This window comes from Talpa europaea (assembly GCF_964194135.1).
Source record: "Talpa europaea genome assembly, chromosome: 5".
In the NCBI taxonomy this organism is placed as follows: Eukaryota; Metazoa; Chordata; class Mammalia; order Eulipotyphla; family Talpidae; genus Talpa; species Talpa europaea.
The window spans coordinates 114,618,739-114,639,733 of NC_140071.1; the positions used below are offsets into that span (position 1 = coordinate 114,618,739).

Sequence of the window (20,995 nt, forward strand, 5' to 3'; positions counted from 1 at the left end):
AATGAGCCGGAAGTTCCTTTGAGGCCTGTCAGGGGGTATAACCATTTCCAGACAGGGCTTTGACAGGCTATTGATGGGAGAGAAGGAGAAATGACAACCTGGTGCTTGCACTACCCAGATGCCTGGACCTCGCGACTCCATCACTGTCTCACCAGGCCTGGTGCACCAGAGCTTGGTGCTATCAGTCTTCAAGAGAGCAGGGGAGGGGTTAGCGCATCATTGCCCTAACCAGTGTATTCGGTTTGCGATTGGACTGCCCGGGAGTCCAATATACACCGGGAGAGGGAGTCAAAGGGCTAGTTCTGTGCTGTCCATCATAGGAGGCCACTACCTTCCTGTGACTTTCGGATGCCTCAAATGTGGCACTTCCAAATCAAGATGTGCTGCAAATGTAAAACAGTCAATTTTAGGGACTTAGATTGGAAAAAAGTAAACATCTCACTTTTCTATTGCTGTGGAAATAGTAATATTTTTAGTGTGTGAAAGTATATTGAAATGTTACCCGTTTTTAAATCTTTATATACTATGGCTACTAGAGAATTATCTATGTGGCTTTCATTAGACAACTCTACACTCTGCATAAAAGAAAAGGATTGGAGAGAATTAGGTTTATACTGACCTGAATAGAAAGAAATTACATAATATGTATGTATGTATGCATGCAATGTTTCTATCTTGCATTTCGTTAATGATTGTATTTCTGCTTAATTTGCTATTCTTCACAAGTGAGTTTAAATTTGTAGGGCAGAACTTTTCAAACATACAAAAAAAGTAGAGAATAGATTAATGAGTTCTCATGAATATATCTCCCAGTTTTAACAATTTTACAACTTTATTTCATTCCTTGCTTACCTCCCCCCTTTTTTTTGTTGGATATTTTAAAACAAATTCCAAACACTATGAAATTTTACACAGAAATACCTCAATAAAATATTTTTCATTGACTGTGTAGTATTTATCTTTTGGCATGTCATAACTGATGAAACATGCTAGAAATGAGGGCATTTACATTGTGTGTATATACAGCTATATACATTCACTTAAATTTTACATCTACAGAAGTACACACACTCTTAAATTTTCAAACTTTCATTATCCTAGGTAATCTGTGATGAACATCTTTTTCTATAAATCTCTCTCTCTTTTTTTAAAGATTTATTTATTTATTTATAGAAGCACTGGGTACAGTCAGAAGCGAGGGAGGGTGAGAGAATTCACCAGAGCCAGAGCCGGGAGCAGAACAGGCAGACAGACAGAGGACACTGCTGAGGGGAGCAGCGGGTGCAGCAGGAGAGGTCTGCGCGCCATGTGGGACCCTCGCAGGCGGCAGGGAATCGAACCGGCGCTGCGGAGGCTACAGGCAGCCCCACAGCTCAGCGCTCAACCTCTGCGCCACCGGGGAGGCCCTATAAATCTCTCTTTAGGCAAATTCTTAGTTATTCAAAATAGGAAAGTTTTAAAACATTGATACACATATCAAATGCCTTTCTAAAAATTTATATTCCTACTATAGCTTTTATTAATTGCTTCACTTTAAACATTTTCACCAGCACTGAATATTATCAGTGCCAATTTGTTACATGAAAATATATTTGTGTTTATACATAATGCTGCACTTCTTTAATTATATGTGAGGTTGAACAATTTTTTCATTTGCCCTGGATGCTTCACTATTGGCCATTTTGAGTGGGTTTCTTGGTGTTTTTAATATGCTTTTCATATTAAAATATTAACTCTTGGAAAAAATGCAAAATATATAATTCATTAGTCTTAATTTGGTGATTCTACATATTTTCAAACATTTTAAACCATCATAGTGTTTGTAAAATAGCACAAATATCTACAAACACATTTCTCTCTCCCAACTACTTTCTAGTTCTGTGTATGAAGCAAACATTTTTACATAATGTAATCAGTTTAGAACATTTCTTAATGGAGAGGAGGATTTAATTTTTACTTGATTAAACGTACCAAACTTGCCTTCTTCTATTTCTTTGAAGTGTAGGGAGTTGTTCAATCAAACCTACATGATTGACAATCCCACCACATTGAAAGGAGCCGTTCTCAAAGGGAAAACCTGTGGAATAGACAACAAAGGGTTAGGTAACAATTGTCACGATTAGACTTTTTTTTTTTAATTTATATATTTTTTTTATTTATACAAGTGCTGGGGTACAGGCCAGATACACGGGAGGGTGAGAGGATTCACCAGAGACAGAGCAGGGAACAGAACAGGCAGACTGACAAAACACACTGCTGAGGGGAGCAGCGGGCGAGACAGGAGAGGTCTGCCACGCCATGTGGGATTCTTGCCGGCCGGCTGGCCTGGATCAAACCCACTCAGCAGAGGCTGTGGACAGCTTCACAGTGCGGCGCTCAACCGCCTGCACCACCATCGAGGCCCACTATTAGGCATTTTAAGAGACAAGTGGGAAAGACCATTGGACATAGGCACTAAGTTTAAATAAACTCAGAAAACATAACTATATTCTAGGATATATTTTAACTATTCATAACTATATTTTAACTATTCATAACTATATTCTAGATATATATTCTGGTACATAGCAGCCTCAAAATTAATATTTCTTTGGGTGAATGAGCTGGAGGGGGGAGTAAAGTATATTAGACCATAAAATCACCTAACAATTGTTGGTTGTTGGCCTTTTACCCTTGTAATGGGATTAGAATCCCTCTACTTCCTCTCTTGATGATGGGGGAAGACACTGAATATCTCAGTGAGGTGCCAGTTTTCATGAGGTCTCTGTCTGCAGATTCCAGTAGTTGATGGCCCAGAATACCCCTGGCTGAGATCACCCAGTGTAATAGAGTTTTCAAACAAACACCCTTTAGATCTGTGGGCATGGGTTTTGCTAAAGATACAGTGAGATCTCAGAATTCAGGTTTTGTTGATTGAGGGGACTGGAAGAGTGATGAGGTAGAGAATGTACAAGCACAGGAAATACGCAGACGCAAAGTATTTCCCAAGCATAATGAAGTGATTGAAAGGGAACAGGAACATTGCTAAAGAGGACTCCAAGGGATGGCCTGGGGCTAAGGTCCTTTGTCTTAACAGTCCTGGATTGTTGAATGATGGGGATACATCCTGAGAAATGCATGTTAGTGGACTTAATAGCTGTGCAAATGTAAGAGTGTACTCACGCCAACCTATTGATAGATCATCTAGGCCACTATGCACCTAAGCTATATACAGGGTCAGCATAGCATTTGTGGCCCATTGTTGATTGAAACCTTATGTAGTGCCTGATCACAATAGACCCTGCATCCCAGGCTTCTGGAAAGTGATTCTAGGTATTCATGCAGACCCACTCTCAAAAGGTTTTGAAGCCATCAAATTAGGAAAACCTATTTTAGTGGACAAATGCCTAAAATATAAGAAAGTTTGTTAGGATAAATGGATAAATTAGTCCTGAACTTAGAAAAATTGTTTATTTGTACATTGAATGTGGGGATTTGCTAGTTAATTGAACATGTAGAAATAATATCCATTCACTGAAATTTCATCTTAATTTGTGGATGAAATGAAGAAGTTATCCTTAATGTCAAGAGTATAGTTAAATTTTAAAATTCCCAACCATTTATTTCAGTTGCAACTAGTGTCTATTAATTCATGCATTCCCTCTCATTTGGTTTGCATTTCTGATTACTGTAGAATGATGATTGTATGCCTTAAGAGAAATTTATTCTATTTTTTAGTACATTCTGTAAAAAATGTGAACCTTATCTAGAGCTAGCAGCAGGAAATAAAGATTTTTAAGACAATCGCTACCATTCAGAGCCTCAAAATTTCACTGGAGAGACCAACACATTCACCACTGACAAGTGTCTGAGGTTACAAACTTCAAAACAAAGAGTAATTTTATCCTAAGACTTGAGACTTAAGAGAGAACCTTTCAGCTAGATATGGATGGTGATAGGGTAGGGTTTTGTTGGATAATGAAAGGGGAGATGCCATACCGGGCAGAAACTAAAACAGGTGGAAATGCACTGGGGTGGCGGCAACTCTTGTCCAGAGCAGGGCCGATGCTGCTTAGTCTCAAAAGCAGAGCCTCTCATCACCGTGACTGTGAAGTTATGGATTAATTATGGAGTTGTTGTACTTTAGCTTTGCCACCTATTTGGCCAACAGTTTTTATTGGGCTTTAATATTTCTTCCAAAAGTAGTCATTCCAACATGAATTTGTGCTGGTTGATTTCCCACACTTAGTGCCAGGAGTTGGTGAGTTGGTGGGTTGGTAATTCAGACCTAAGAATTAGAGATGATAGAAATCATCTCTAATATTCAATAGCAGTTTGTAAATCTCACTTATAACCAGTACTTAATTTTTTATCTCAATAGTCACAAATTCCCCAAATTGAATTTGATGATGAGGATACTTAGGAATGTGCCCAGTGATTGGGTTTTTTTTTTTTTTGTTTACTCATGTCACCATTGATTAAAAGAGGTTTCTTGTTGAATGTAACTTAGATTATCCTGGAATCTTTATTAATTTTCTTTTTCCTACACTGTTCTAAATATGCTATAATGCCTTTCCTTTAGGCAGCTTCCAAACAAATGGCCTGCATTTAAAAAAAAATTAAATGCCAATAACCAAGCAATTATTTTGATTAAACACTGGCAATTTGCAAGGTCCAATTTGTAAATTACCCCTTTGCTCATTTTATTAAATGACAGGGTCATGCTAACTGATCAAGTGGTATTTCCTAAAAATGTGACTCACCTAACAAAGAACTTCATTATTTGAAGCAACACATTTTGCCTCTTACCTTCCTCCTGACACACCCCCACAATGGCCTTAAGAGTACCCTTCCTGAAGGAAGAAGCCATTCCAGCCACAGGATAATAGCATTACCTACCACGTCTTTGTGGTTTTGACCCAAGGACCAAGAACCTTCCAGGATTGTCTACCTTTTCGAAGTTTTGAATACTTGAGCTATTTTCATTTGGATAACCCACCCACCCCCTCTCAACCCATGGCAGTGGTGGCCAGTGAACTTTGTTGACTGAGGGATAGAAATATTTCTGGGATGTGCTGAGGTCCAAGCAGAGCTGGGATAGCAGACAGGAAACCTAGTGCCCTTGATATGTGTGGTTAGCTGCATAAACTAGGTTAGGCTGTAAGAACAGAACTGCAAAAATAGAAGGTGGGGAGAGACTTCTGTTTGACTCCTCTTGGTGAACCAACTGTGGGACTTTGGGCAAGTTGCAGAGATTGTCATCTGTAAGAAGGGGGAGCAGCACCCACACTGACTTTGGGAACTCTAAGTGAGAGTACAAGAGAGCATGATGCCCTGTGGCTGCAAAAGCTATAAAATGTAGGCTGTTACTGTCTGTGCAACACAAGAAAGCTTTCTGCACCTTCCAAACCAAGCACAAATTCCCACCTGCCCAGCCTCACATTCCCTGTACATAAGACCTCCTTCAGGTTGTGTGTACATTAGAAGAAAGTAGCCAGGCCTCCCCGGTGGCGCAGCGGTTGAACACTGGGTTGTGAAGCTACCCGTGGCCTCTGCAGCGCCGGTTCCATCCCTGGCTGCTGCCCAGCCACCGGAGGAGGGTCCCACATGGCGCGCAGACCTCTCCTGCCGCCCGCTGCTCCCCTCAGCAGTGTACTTCGGTCCTTCTGCCTGCTCTGCTCCCCGCTCTGGCTCTGGTGAATTCTCTCACCCTCCCGCGCTTCTGACTGTACCCAGTACTTGTATAAATAACTAAATAAATCTTTAAAAAAAAAAAAAAGATATGAGCTTGGAGTCACACAGATCCATTTTTCATTTCTTCGCCTGCTATTTTCTAGTTGTGTTAGAATTGAATGACTGCAAGGAGAATCATCTTGGCCTACTTGCTGTGTGACCTTGGGTGAGTGACTATCTCTGAATCTGTTTCCTTAGCTGTAAAACAGAGACCAACATGCTGATCACCAAATGTACTGAAAGTGATAACACGCATGAAAGGATCGCACAGGCCTCTACTAAGGTTTCTTCCTGGGTGCCACTTTCTGCCCCCACTTCCAAATCTAGCTCTTGGATTATTCCTGAACAAGAAAGCTTCTCCGTCACTAGCTCTTCAAATCACCACAATGTCAATGAGGAAATGGATTTTAATAGCACTATGGCCAAGAACACTATTGTTGACAATAATTTTAAAATGGGGAAAGGACTTTCAATCATAGAACCGTTTCTTATCCAACTACATCTTCTCAAGACACATCAATGTTTTTCACACTGAGAGAAGAAAAAGCAACCAAATTTCTTGGCTTTCTGGGGGAACAAAGACCTTGATCCAGAATGTCAGGTTTTTTTTTGTTTGTTTGTTTTTAAAAATCTTCAGGTTTTGAAAGTTTGTTTTTTTTTTTTTTTAAGATTTATTTATTTATTTATACAAGCACTGGGTACAGTCAGAAGCATGGGAGGGTGAGAGAATTCACCCAGCCGGAGCGAGGAGCAGAGCAGGCAGAAAGACCGAAGCACACTGCTAAGGGGAGCAGCGGGCGGCAGGAGAGGTCTGCGCGCCATGTGGGACCCTCCTCTGGTGGCTGGGGAGCAGCCGGGGATTGAACCAGCGCTGCAGAGGCTGCTGGCAGCTTTGCAACCCAGCGCTCAACCGCTGCGCCACCAGGGAGGCCCCAGAATGTCAGTTTTATGTAATCCAATTGACAACAATGTAAGAAGAGGGTTATCAGCCATATTACAATTACTATAATAGAAAAAGTTTTCTTCTGAAAAATAATTTGCATAATTAACAAAGTCCTCTATAATAATTAGCCAGACCTGTCCATGGCAGGTAAGCAGGGGAGTCGGAAACACTGTGAGTGGAGCCTGCTTCGGGGGTCTTTGACAATTGATGAAGAGAGTGGTTAATTGTTTCAAATATCTGAAACTAGCTGAATCCAGAACAATTTCTGCAATGTCTCTGGATCTTTCTTCATTTGAAGAGGCCAGAACTAAGCTTCCAAGTCAATCTTGAAGCAGAAAATTCCCAACCTTTCTGGTAGGTCACTGTCTGATTTTAGACGAGATGTGTGTATTTATGTTTGAAAGCCCGGGTACAGCTTGAGATAATCATTTTCAAAGTTCAAAATATAAACTTTCTCTATAACAATCCTCCACTTATTCTTTGCCAGGAACATGAGCCCATGCTTAGGTTGGTATTTCCTTGAAAGATTTCTAGAGATCCTGTTTTTAATCTAGCAGGACATTTATACAGTTGAATAACTATTTATATTACAATAAACAACTGATAATGGATGAAAAGTCTAACATCTTAATAAAAATTTAAAATACTAGAAGAGCTTCAGATGCAAAGGATATTAGCACTAACTTCTGTCATACATAGATGTGAGTTCTTGCTGTTTGTGGTAACACCCTGGGTAGCCTCCCTGCCCCTTGTCCTATCTTCATTGTTGGCAGATGGGCAAAGTTTGACTTGACAGCTTGGATGTCCATGTCACCCTAATAAATCTGGGGGCTCTGTTTACTCCCTCTGGAGTATTTGAATAGATTAAAATGTTTGACCTCATTGATTTCAGTGCTGTTCTCCAATGACAGATTTTTAGTCCTGAACAGGTTGAGTGATAAATTGGATGGCTGGCAAGTAGCCAAGGTTTAGGTTTCACTTAGGGTTTTTTTTTCCTCTTCTTTGCTATCTCTTCCCTAGGGATCATTGAATTCCTTGAGAAGTAAAGGGAAAGACTTGAGATCCAAAAGCAACGTCAGAACCCACAAGTGGTAGATAGTACTAACAAGGGCCATTCTGAGGATCTAGTGAGATAATAGTCAAAATTCAACCCTGCAGTATTGATGGGTCAAAGCAAAGAGATTGCCTTCAACATGTATGCAAACCTTAAACTTGTCATTAAAAATCATTAAGAGCATGTGGTGGACAAGTAGTACCTCTAGGATTTTATAACCTTAGCATTCATGGGTGGGTGTGGGGCATATGTGTGATCGAGAAGTAGGTGTGGAAATGACAAAGTAGGGAGAGCTGTTAGTTATTTCAATTCTTATGAGCTTATTAAACCAGGAATGTTTTTACACAGGTGATTGGAATTGAGAATGTAATTATTGAAATATTCCTGCATCATTTAATAAGTGTTTGTTGGGAGCCTACTATAAATTAAGCACTTAGTGTGGTCCCCAATGAGGTTTATTATTTTAGCCTTATAATTAGAGTTGAAAGAAATTCAGGTGTCACTACTTTAAAGTTCTAACCATTCAAGATAAAGGATGGGAAAACTTTAGTGTGGCTTATCTAAAGCCATAGGAATCCATCCGTGTGTGTGTTGAGGTGGCCTTTCAACTTTATCATATGTAAGTTTGGAGAATATCTTATGATCATATCACCCATCCCTTAATGAAGTGTTTGATTAGCAATTTATTTGTATTGCACAAATAAAACTAAGAAATCAACTCCCAGCATTTTAGCTGAACATTTCAGATGATTTGCATAGCACACTGCAGCCACCCCATCCCCCACTCCCCACCAACCCACACACACCGTGCAAGTAGACCTTCTTCACAAAGGAGGTGTCAGTGAGCCTTAGTTCTCCCTTTCCCAAATCCAAATGATTCCAAAGAAACCCTACTCTTCTACCTCTTTCCCTGAGGGGCCCACACAACTAGGTCCCACTACCCCAGACTATATCCGCAGGTGGATCCAGCAGAGTCTTCAGTGAAGGATGAGGGAAATAGTAGCTATCCTAGAAGCTAGAACACCTGGTCACACAGATGAAAGTAGCTAGAAAAATGGGAATTTTTTTTTCATAAAAATAAAATGGTAGGAAAAGATCCAGTATCTTCTTTTGTCATTCTTGAACCCATGGGGAAGGACTTGCTTTCTTAATGTCTGAGCACCCTCTCATGCATTCAGGAGGGCTCCCTGCACCTAGGCTAGAAAGGGCTCAGACACTTGAGCATTTCCTAGTTATCCGAAGAGCTGGAATGGAATGCACTTTCAGGAATGAAGGAAATGTTTTAAAAGGTCATCTGGAAATGATTTCCACTCAAATGCCAGACCACCTTGTTCCACCCCTCCGCCCCCACAACCTCTGGACATCCCATGGGTTGTACAGACTTCACAAAAACTTGAGACACTTAAAAACAAAAAACAAAAAACAAAAAAAACCCTCATCCCCAGCAGCTAGAAAACTGGGCTCCTTCAAAGCTGGTAGGGAAACCTCACTGGGCAGTCAGTTCCAAAATTTAGAAACCCTCACCACCATGAAATCCACCCTTTCTCAGTTACCCTAAAAACATTTCCTAGTCAGTCCTGAAATAGAAAGCACAATTGATCCGTAGCCCGGTTTCCCGAAAATGAGAAGCTAGACTTTGGTCATTTCTAAGTGTTTTAAAAACTAAAGATGATAATTCTGAATGGAACCAAGAATTGCAAGGAACAAATGTTAACCCAAAAGATGACCTCCCCACCAGCACCACCACACATACCCCCTAATCTGTGGACAGTTGACAGAAAACTCACATTGTCTGTGGCATGGGAACTGTCTGCTCTCCCTCCCCCAAAGTGTGCAGGGAAGCAACTCAGTGACCCCAAAGATGCCAGAGACTCGCAGAGTGGAATAAACTATTCTGCTGTCTCTGAAGAATTGACCTGGCATGTCGCTGTGCCCGAGCCCTCACCCATCCCTCATTAACCACTGTCAGCTTCACATCTGGTTTCGGCTTTGGAATTCTTAGGCATCACCCCAGGGAGCAGCACTGGTATTTATCAGGCACTACTGACTATCAGCGTGGCTCTTCCTAACTAAACAGTTGCTGGAAAGCCCTGGGGTTTCCTATGGTTTGAACTTGCTTGGGCTGGGGAGCACGGTGGGGGCTGTGCTGAAGCAGCTGTCTAGGGTAGCTTTTCAGAGAATCTTCTAAGAGGGTATCACGTGAGCACTCTAGGAGTCACCTGAAACTGGGTGCCGCCACCCAATTTCCTTGTTTCTTTTAAATCTCTGGGCTAACAATGAAAAAAAAAAAAGATGTGGTCGAGAACCTTGGTGAAGAATGTATTATTTGGAATTGTGATTCTGACTTATATGGGGACCAGTACCTCTGGATTTTCAGTAAAACTGAAAATTCCACACCCCAAATACAGTCAATCCTAGCAAACTGGGATGGCTGGTTACCCTAATTACTGATTTGTGACCCTGAGCAAGTGAGCCTTTGTGTTAAGTTTCAGATCTGCAAAAAGGGGGTAAAATAACCATGTGTGTTATTAATAAGATACCCTAACAGATACATAGAGGGTTTAAATCAACCCAATCACAGGCAGAGATGTATTTGACTTTCAGCTCCTTTGATTTAGTGCTGTGTCATCTTGGATAAATTTAGTCCCATTTTTGCCATCTGTTAAATGGGGTGAATATAAGCTGGAGCAGCATTTGCTAGGATAAGCCCCACTATCTTGCTGAATGACAAAGACCAAGCAAGGAAAAATGAGTTCAGGTGGTTACTATGATGACTTAACAGGAAAGAAGATAGACTCCTAGCTGGTGAAAGATTTCTCTTTTCTCCTGAACTGTCATTTGTGATGCTGGGTGTTGGAGTAATATGAATGAATGGGCTGAGGCGCGCCCTCTAGAGGAGAAATTAATAAATCACCTCCAGGTACGCAGTTTGTGCCTCTAAGGAAGCTTGGCCACACCTATTCTCGAACAACTAGATTATTTAGGGAGAGGAAGAATGACAGAAGACAGCAAGCCTGAGGGCTTATGGGGATCACTGTAACTCCCACTCACAGACCTCCTTAGCTTGCCCCACTGACAAATAACCCTGTTGACAAGGCAGAAGCAAAGGGGCAGGCCCACAAAGCTCACAGCTCCTGCCGGTCAATTGCTGGCCTAAAGATACCAGCTTGATTAGAACAGGCCACGCTTGCCAGCTCGTTTTGTATTCCTCACAGCAGTCACTCAGTAGCTGGTACTGAACAATGCCTGTAGTAAAGAATATATAAAATTACAAATAACCTATTTCTAATTTCCCTTGGCCTTTTTCCTGGCTCCCTCCTACTTGCAGTCACCTTGGAAACATCAGCCACAGGGTATATGGCATCTTATAGCTCTAAAGTATAGGCCTCAACTTAAAGTCTATCTGCCTGGAGTCAAATCCCAAACTCTCCTCTTACCAGCTCTGTGACCATAGGAAAGTTACTTAATCTCTCCGTGTCTTAACTTCTCATTAGCTAAATGGTGATAGGGACAGAATGGTTTAATGGAAGGCATGTAGAGTAGTGCCTGGTCCACAGTGAGTGTACCTTGGTGTTGGGTATGATGGTAAGTTATTAATTTGTAAATTTGAGATTTGGAAGCTAAAAGGATGAAGCCAGAGATTATCTTAAATACTAACTCTGTAAACTATAGATGCTAACTCTAATCTCATAGAAAAAGACATGCAGAAAAGGAAAGCTATTAATATTAGGTTTAACAAACCCATGTCTTCCCTGCCCCACCTCCCAGATATTGACAAACTGTTTCTCATGCCTGCACAGCACCAACAGTAATAAGTCGGTATCTTGGGTAAACTGAGTCAAGTGTGTTCTGCGGTTGGACCATTTGTTTCCTGAGCCAGTTCTACCTTAAGAGCACCACAACCTCGCCCTGCCAAGTCCAGAGACTAGAGTTCCGGCTGCCCGAAGCTTAGACTGCGTGTTTATGTTTTTTCCAGTTTGTTTTTAATTTTCCTTTTCTGGTATTCATTAACAAGTGAGGCAGGGGTGGTTGGAATTGCTGGGGACATTTTCCCCAGCGGTTTGGAGGCAGAAGAAAGGGGCAAATAAGAGGAAGGAGTATGTGGTCGGTGGTGATGTAAGAAGTCCATCGGCTCCTCTGGGTGAGGGACTTTCAGGCTCAAGTTCATACTCAAGTCTAAACTGACTCCCAGAGGGTGGGCTTGCCCAACTGCTGACCTCTTTTACTTATTAACTGGTGTTTACTTCAGACTACACAAAAGTGCTAATGACTGCCTTCATGTATGGTTTCTGGTAGCTGTGAGCGATCATGTAATTCTAACCCAGAGAACATGGGTTTAACTTAGAAATTAATCCAAACAAGGAAAGATGACTTTACCTAATGTTCTTAGGCCAAAGAGAGATTAGTTAAGAATTTGCTTGAGTGAAATATAGAAAATATGTCAGCCCAGTTAAACTCAGGAAGTTCCCGAAATGGGTCCAGTGTTCAGGGCCAGGCTGTCTGAAAACCAGAGGGGTTGTGTTGATAGAATTTGAATCACTAGTACTGGAGCCTTTTCCAAGAAACATGATCAGGACCTAATTAGCAAGGGTAGGCCCTGCTCGAGGGTGGGCTCAGAGCTCAGATGGGACCGTTTGGGAAGATGATGACTGATGCACTTTATTTTTATCTTAAACACAAGAAAGATTTCTTGTGCTTTGTATTAAAGGGGTCATGAAATATTAGTTATATATTTAAAATATATAGCCTGCCTTCTTCCTAAAAAAAGAATCAAGGCAGCCTGCAATGATTAAGATATATCTGAGCCAGCACTATTAAAAGTATAAACAGAAAGCATCTAATAGAAGGGGCAGGAAAAAAACCACAGCGAGCTGCCCTGAGTGTCTCAGGCTGCCCTGAAACATGGCTGATTCCACGTTCGTAAGTGCTGCTGGCAGTTCTGAGGATTTAAATCTTTTCTTTTTTTTTAATTTTTTTTTTTTTTATAGAGGAGGCATGTTTTTATTTATTTATTTGTTTGTTTGTTTTGTTTATACATGCACTGGGTACAGTCAGAAGCGCGGGAGGGTGAGAGAATTCACCAGAGCCAGAGTGGGGAGCAGAGCAGGCAGAGGCAGAAGGACCGAAGTACACTGCTGAGGGGAGCAGCGGGCGGCAGGAGAGGTCTGCGCACCATGTGGGACCCTCCTCAGGTAGCCGGGGAGCAGCGGGGATAGAACCGGCGGCGCAGAGGCCGCAGGCAGCTTTGCAACCCAGCGCTCAACTACTGCGCCACTGGGGAGGCCCAGTTCTGAGGGTTTAGTGGTGAACAAGACAAGCTGGACTAATAAGTTGCATAGGAGCACATTCTATGGGAGAGACAGTCATTTAAAAAGGGAAACATACGCAATTCCCAAAGATGTTAAGTGCTAGGAAGTGAGAACAGAGGGCCTATTAGGGAGAGACAATCCCTTTAGACAGGTAGTCACCATGTCTCTGTGAGGAGGTGACTTTGAACCCTCCCTAGTCAGCTTCATCCCTCCTTCTCCATCCTCCTGCCATCTCCTGTGTCAGCATTGGATTTCTCAATGCACACTTGCCTCCTGCCCCTGCAGATACTACAGTTTATCTCTGCTGAACCCCAGAAGTGGGTAAACGGGCTGGTGGCCAGGAGCATCCCCAGCACTGCGCCCTGCATTTCTCCCCCTCTTTGCTCTCACTTCAGCTCTGCTTTTCCCCATCAAGGTTGCTTGTGACAAAATCTGCACTGAATCCACTATTCCTAGTATCTATCATGTACTTGCAGCCTTGGGGCCACTGAATATGGTCCTCACACCTAGTCTGCTAGAACAGCATCCCTCATTTTCCCCCAAGGCTTAGCTCAGTTGTCACCTCTTCTGAGAAGCCTTCCCAGATTCCTCTAAGCAGAGTGAGTGGCCCCTTCCCTTGAGTTCCCCCAATACTTGGCTCACCACCTCCCCATCTCTGGTAATGTGGCATAGCAGATTTTGTTTCCAAGTCAATCTCCAAAGTGAGTGCGTGATGTGGTATTTTTCTCTACATCCTTAGTGTCCGACTTTATTGCTAATGTTTAATGATTATGTTAGTCACTGCTTACTGAGTGGCTACTATAGTCTAGGGGCTGCCGGGCACTTTGCATGTATCTTAAAACCTCACAATAACTAGGCATTATCATACCCATTTTAAATCTCGGGGATGAGACTCTGAGGAATTTGTCCAAGGTCACGGAGTTAGTAGGTGGCAGACCGAGGATTCACACCCAGAGGTTTCAAGCTGAAGAGTCTGCTTTTTCCACTTCCCTGATTTGTATTTAAGAAGCCCTCTAAAATTGCTCACTGAGTTAAAAAAAAGGTACTTCAAAATCGCTAAGTCCCGCTCTACCACCATCATCCATCAAAAGGTTTATGATGATTATTACTCTTAGTTCTACTATATGCATCACAGCTTTACAGCTTAGATCACATAAAATTCTATTAAGGAAAATGAGAGGGTGGGGAGGGGAATTAAAAAAAATCCCCCCCTTTCCCTCACATTTTTCTCATCCTGAGTTGGCACGGAGGGGATGGTCTTGCTGATGGAAAAGGGAGACTGGCATCAGTGTTGCCAGTGTCAACCAGCGCCAGATGTTATCAGGACTGTGTGGTGAGCCCCTCGCATCCCAGTTTCCTCATTTCAATAATCAGAAGGGAAATTGTCGCTCAGTTCACTGTAACAAGTGTTAACTGAGCATGTGTCTGGGAGATACTTATGCTGATACTCTGAAAGGTCTCCAGGTCTCCAGGTCTCCAAGCAAAACTCTGTCCCTTCCCTCCAGTCCCTTCTCTTGTGGAGTAAGATATGCCCACAGCTAACTGGCCGGCGGAGGCAGAGCCAATCTGCCTTGGACATCAGTGGCGTGGACTCCAAGGGCTGACTCTTCCCCCAGTATGAGGAAGCTGCCTTGAGCTGAGAGGGATAAAGGTTCCAAGTTTGGTTCTGTTGGCTCAGTTATGGGACTAGACCTCCCCCACCCCGGCCCTTTTGGAACTTGCCTTCAACAGAGACATAAGCAGTAGGAGGAGGTAAGGATAGACTGTGCCAGAAAAGAAAGTGCTGTTTAAAGTTGGGCAGTCAGGAAAGGTGGATTTTAATCAAAGACCTGAAGGAGACAGGGAATAGATACAGAAGGATTCAGGGGAAAGAATGGTCTAGACAGGTGTAACAGAGGGATACAAAACCCCCAGAGCAGGAGCATGAGGACCAACTGTGGGGGGAGGGAGTGATGAAACAATGGGGAGATAGGAGGGCAAAGGTGCAAGGGGGATGGATAGGCCATGAAGTACCTTATACTTCAGTAAATGGAGAGCCATTTTAAAAGAGTCACTTTGGCTGCTCCGTTGAGAATAGATGGTGAAAGGGAGTGAGTACAGCAGTAGGAATACCTATTGGGAAACTGTTGCACTAATCCAGGCATTGGTGATAGCAGCGGAACCGGTGGAGGGAATGAGAAGTCATTGGATTCTGGATATATCTTGCTGGATTGTATTTGGAGGGTCCAGAGGAAGGAATCGGGGATAACTTTGAAGTTTTGGCCTGGACAGCAGGAAGGATGTAAGGTGCTACTTCATACAAAGGAGAATGTGGGAAGAACTGGTTTGGCAGGAATGATTGAGGTGTTTGGATATGTTAAGTTTGAGATGCCTAGTAGGCACGTGAGTGAAGACCTGGAGTAAGCAGTTTGAGAGATATGGTGGAGGGGCGGGGAGCAGTGCAGGGGACGCTCTGGGCTGGAGGCCAGGCCTTGGAGGGGAAAAGCATGGAACCCCACAGCCTGGATTCAGAGCCCAGCTCCACTCTGCATGGGGATGAGGTTTTCGTCTCTTCTCATCTGGGAAGTGGCGGTGGCTTAGCTAACATCACAGAAACAGTTGAGAAGGGGTCAGAGATGATCAACTATGTTGAGCAGAACACACAGTACATAACATCCACATACACCGCTGTCCTCAGCCCAGTCCCCTCTGGCCTGCCAGGCCCTGTAGTGAGGCCGTGGTCCATATGGATCGGGAAAAGCCTGGAATGTCAGCATGAGGAGCTGGAGCTTAATCCTGTGAGCAGTGGGAACGTTTTCATGGAAAGTTTTTGAGTAAAAAGTGTTGGTGTGGTTAAGTTGGATTAGATGCAGGAGGGGGAGAGGGCAGAAAGGGTAGAAAGGGAAAAATGAGCAGGGAAAGGGGTTAGAAGACATCACCAAGGCATGAGACCTTATGTCAGGAGGGCTGGGTGGCAGCCCTGGGGATGGAAGCCCAGCGCACATGACAGAGGCTCACTCTTAGCCTCCAGGGGCCCCCCACCCAGTCGGTGACTTTCTCTGAGCCAGAGCACAGTGGGTTCCAGAGGCTCCCCATGATCTTATCTAAGGACCCAAAGGAGAAATGTCCCGGCTTCACAGCGATCTCCCTCCTGCAGTAGTCTCCCTCTTGGGGGGGGGGAGTCCCGGGGACCCCACTTTGAGTCACTCACCCTGTTTGGTGAAGCAGCTGAAGACTGTGCCCCAGCTGTTGGCAGGGAAGCTCGCCTCCCTCCCCAGTCCCCCAATCTTGATTCTCTGTGCCTGGAAGAGTGAATGCATCCATTAGGGTTGAATGTCTCCCTTTTCCATTAAATAATAGCTCTGGGCAAGCCATTAGCTCTCCCCTGAGTGAAAGACAAACAGTTGAGATTTCAGTGTCATTTTTTAACATGGATCAGAAACAGGGCAGGGGCAGCAGGAGAGGGATGCTCCTCCAGGCTGTCTCCCCTGAGCATACGCACACCCCTCTCAGGAGTGAGTAGGAGAGAGCTGGGGGGAAGGATGAGGGCAGTGGGGCATGCTCCCTGGAGGCCTGAGACAAGAGTAATGTGTCCAACCTACAAACGTGGACAATTGATTTTTTATTTCCAGAGTTTTGAATTTGTTATCCCTTAAGATAAATCTGGGCTACAGATGTGTTTTGTTTGGCCAAACACAATGGTTTAAAAATTTTTGAATTATTGCCAATTTTTAAAAATCAAGAGACTGCACGTGGAAAACCTGGAGTTGGGCTTCCAGATTGTTTGCTGTGCGACACTGGGCAGATCCCGTGGCAGCCAGATCAGCAAGCTGTGTCATGGCTGCCGGGTCATTTAAACAGAAGGGGGCTGCTCGCCAGAGACCCCCAGCCTGATCCCTCTTTTCCTCAACTGATAGCACATTAGCTTGTAAGCCCTGGTTTAAAGTAGGCTCAGACTGGGCAATTAATGAACTCAACGTGAGGGGCAGTCTTGACGCTTACCTAATTGAGAAGGGAAGCAAGCAGGAAAGGAAAGGTAGATCGAAAGGAGGCTGTGTTACCAGGCTGTGGAGGCCAGCATCTTGTGGACAGCTTAGTCTTCTGTCATAAGGGGTGAATTCACCATCAGAAGGGAACTCACCCCTGCAAACCAGCTCCTGCTGCCCAGTTGAAGTCACTGGAGTACACCCATTAGATTTGTGAATTATGTCTGAGGTCCATCCTGCTTCAGGTCAAATCCCATTAGCAGTGAACTCAAGGACTCAAAAAGAGTTTTTACAAAAAGGGAGTTCATTTTCTCATCTTGCTCTTCTCCTTCCTTGCAAAAAAGACAAACTTCACGGCACCCCAAGGGTCTGCCTTCTTAGACTAAGATTAAATTGCCTCTGCTCACTTTGACACAGGAGCTCAGGATCCCACCTCCATTACTACCAAAAAAAAAAAATCCCTGATTTTCAGAGTTGCTTTGTTAAACAGATATCCAAAGTGAATGGTTTGGTTGAAAAATGGTTTTCCATGTTCTTTGTGTTCATCCTTCAAGTTCACAGTCATCACCCATCAGCACCTGGGAGTACTTAGTACTCAGGATAACTAGAGAAAGAGTAAGTTCTGCTTGCTTTGAACACAGCCAGCATTTATCATATGCTCTTGGACTGGCCATTGCTAATCAGCTCTTTCCCTCACCTCCTGGCTTTTGTGCTTATAAATCAAGAGGCCCCAGTATTAGTCACCATAAATGATAGTGAGTATAAGTCACCGCCTTCATAGATCACTTTGTGCCTCAAATTCAAGCTAAGCTAAAATCTTAGCACACATAACAGGAGTAGGAGTTGTTTTGACAGAACCCTTTTCACACAAGGCTTATGAGTCTGAGATTCTGCACCCTTCTAGATTCTGCACCCTTCCCAGCTCTTAGAAGATTAGGCATGATAGGAGGCCAAAAGGAAGACTATTTACTCATTTCATGTTTTCCTTTCCTGGACTCAAGAAATGTATTTGGAACCCAAAGGATTTGAAACAGCAATGGCTCCTTAGTGGTATCGTCTTGGGACTCAGATACTTTAAAATACTTAACCCTCCTCACAGGTGGCAGCTGAGTAAGATTCTTCTACTGGCATTTTCACTGTCCGCCAAGAAAGCCATAGTTTATGCCTTCACCAACCATCTGTCCAACTGGAAAATTCATTTCCTGCTCTTGCAGGGCACATGGTCAAGGGCATTGCTGCCCCGAAAAAAGAAAGACTGTTTGCAATCCAACTCCCTCATCTAGAAACTTCCTTCCCCTACTGACCAAAACGCTGCTGGCCTGCCCAGCAGTGCCCTGCTCATGTATTTATGGCTGTGGAGTTGCTCATTTAAGGCTGTGGAGTTGCTCATATGCATGCTGGCTGGTATTTTTTCCATCACACAGTGTTGCTTCCCATATCACACAGTTTTTGAGTTTCCCATATCAACCATTTTCTCTTTTTTAAGTAGAACAATCCCAAGCTAAAGTAGCTAATCAGAGGAGTAAAACCTCACCAATTCCAGCAGAGAGTCTGTCTGGGGGAAAAACTGGAGTAGACACTGGAGGCCTGTTTCCTCTTCTATAAGATAAGGGCATAAGTTCTGATGGTCAAAAGTACATTTAGACTAATGTTAAACCACAGCTTATCAAACCTAAGATGCCATCAATTATAAGAAATGCCATCTTTCATGTCTCAACAAGAAAATTTTAAAAACTGCCGCTGGTTAAATTTTCCCAAAAATTATTACAGAGTGACAGTTCTACATCTTCCTTATTTGAAACTATACAAATAATCCCTAATACAATAATCTTCCTTATTTGAAAGACTTTTTTTATTTCTCTTGCCAAATTGCTCTGGCAAGAATTTCCAATATTATGTTGAATAAAATGGGGGAGAGCTGGTAATCTTGTTTTTGTTCTGATCTTTGAAGAAAAGCTTGCAACATTTCACCTCTGAGTATGAGGTGAACCATGGACTCAATCATATGGCACATATTATGTTGAGGTGCTTTCCCTCTATACCAAGTTTAAGAGTTCCCATAAGTAGACGCTGAACTTGCTCATGATTTTTCTGCACCTATTGAGATGATCATAATAATCATATCAATCATAGACTGTGGCTTGATACAAGAACATGAAATCACTTTACATAGGCTTTAAAGAGTTATTTAAGTTATTCAACTGTGTAGGGTTTTCTGTAATGAATTGATCAAAATGATTTATAGTAACTGGCATGTCCTTTATATGCAAATAGTCACTTTCTGAAAGTGTTCATATATATGATGTCTGCTTTCATAACAATTGTAGAAGCTGGTCCGGCTGTCTGTAGCTACTTCCTCACCATGGTACAATGAGATAGTTAAATCATCACATTTCCTAACCAAAACACACACACCTTCAAGTGCATTTATAGCAAAATACAAACCCAAGCAGCTCAAAACCCTGGTCTCCTAATCTTGGACCTGTTCTTTTGTAACATAGATGGTAAATGAAGATGGACAATCACCTACACCATATTTTTTAAGTTCATGAAAGTTGTTTTATACTCCAAATGTTTAAAGACATGACAATGACAATTTTTCAGTGCAGGAGACCCCAACCCCTGGTCCTAGCCACTCTGAGAACAGTCCAGAAGGAGAGAACGGAAGTCAGCAAGACTGCCTGTGGGGGACAGTGCTGCTAAGGGCACTCCCTTGCTTTGTAGTGATGATGGTTCTGTTTACAGGGACAATTAACCATGGCATCTGGGAGGAGCCTCAAGTTTATGTTCAATGCTTTGGGAACTAAACCCAAGATGACTGAGGTGTGACTAAGGGCTTTCCTATCAAAATACCAACAAGAAGGAATTACCGGGCCTCCCCGGTGGCGCAGCGGTTGAGCGCTGGGTTGCGAAGCTGCCCGCAGCCTCTGCAGCGCCAGTTCGATCCCCGGCTGCTCCCCGGCCACCGGAGGAGGGTCCCGCATGGTGTGCAGACCTCTCCTGCCGCCCGCTGCTCCCCTCAGCAGTGTACTTCGGTCCTTCTGCCTGCTCTGCTCCCCACTCTGGCTCTGGTGAATTCTCTCACCCTCCCGCGCTTCTGACTATACCCAGTGCTTGTATAAATAAATAAATAAATAAATAAATAAATAAATCTTTTTTTTAAAAAAAAAAAGGAATTACCAAGTCCAGATCATTGAAGGTCTTCATCCTCAAGCCCTTGTCTTACAGTCACCATGACAACTTTCATGAACTTGCATTCTAGGGGCTAGTGTAGACATTGCTGGAAGAGACTGCATGATGCTTATCTTTAAAAAATGGTCTCAGATGATTCACTTGGTTGGCAAGTACCTAACTATGAAAAGGGAGAGGAGTGTATACTCAGTACTCTGTGCACTTGCAGAGGCCTGGTTGAACAGGGGGCTATTTCCAACCTCCCGCTGGTTTTGTTACAGCTGTAAAGGGGCCTCCCACTATGGCCTGACCAAAGACAGGAAGAGGCGCTCCCAAGATGGCTGCTCTGAAGGCTGCGCGAGCCTCACGGCAGCAGCACTGTCCCCAGAGCTTTCAGCAGCTGCCACCATCTCCTTAATGACGAGTGAGCCTGGCCTGGACAACCCTGCTTATGTGTCCACAACAGAGGAGGGTCAGCCAGCAAACAGCCCATTGGACTCAGGCCGGAGCAACCGAACTAGGGGTGAGTCAAACGGGTGGTTATCGGGAATGGGCTTCTTGCCTTGGGATTGCCCTCTGGGGAATATTCACTGTGAAACATTCTAGAATTTTTTTTTTTTTTTTTTTTTTTTTTTGAGAAATCATCCTGGTTGTTTGGGCAACAATCCAAGGTCCTGTTCTCCAAAGTGAAATGAAACCACGAGTACCTCAGGTCATTAAAATGTGTGTAGTCTGACTTGGTGAAAGGGGTTGAAACTTGACCTAATGATTCATCCCTCCCCTGCTGTCAGTTCCTTCCTATCTATTCTACTCAAGAAAAGTGCTATTATATTAGTTCAGT

General features: G+C 43.3%; 1 protein-coding gene across 5 annotated transcripts in view; it reads left to right on the forward strand.

The window, feature by feature from the left end:
• LNX1 (ligand of numb-protein X 1) overlaps window positions 1-20,995 on the forward strand; it is a gene marked incomplete at both ends in the record, with an annotated part of 88,818 nt that overhangs the window by 32,644 nt on the left and 35,179 nt on the right. For all 5 annotated transcript variants that reach the window (XM_084233119.1, XM_084233120.1, XM_084233121.1 and 2 more), the window contains one exon: window positions 20,436-20,677. In XM_084233119.1, coding sequence (XP_084089245.1) covers window positions 20,436-20,677 — 242 coding nt within the window. The remainder of the gene's footprint in view (window positions 1-20,435; window positions 20,678-20,995) is intronic.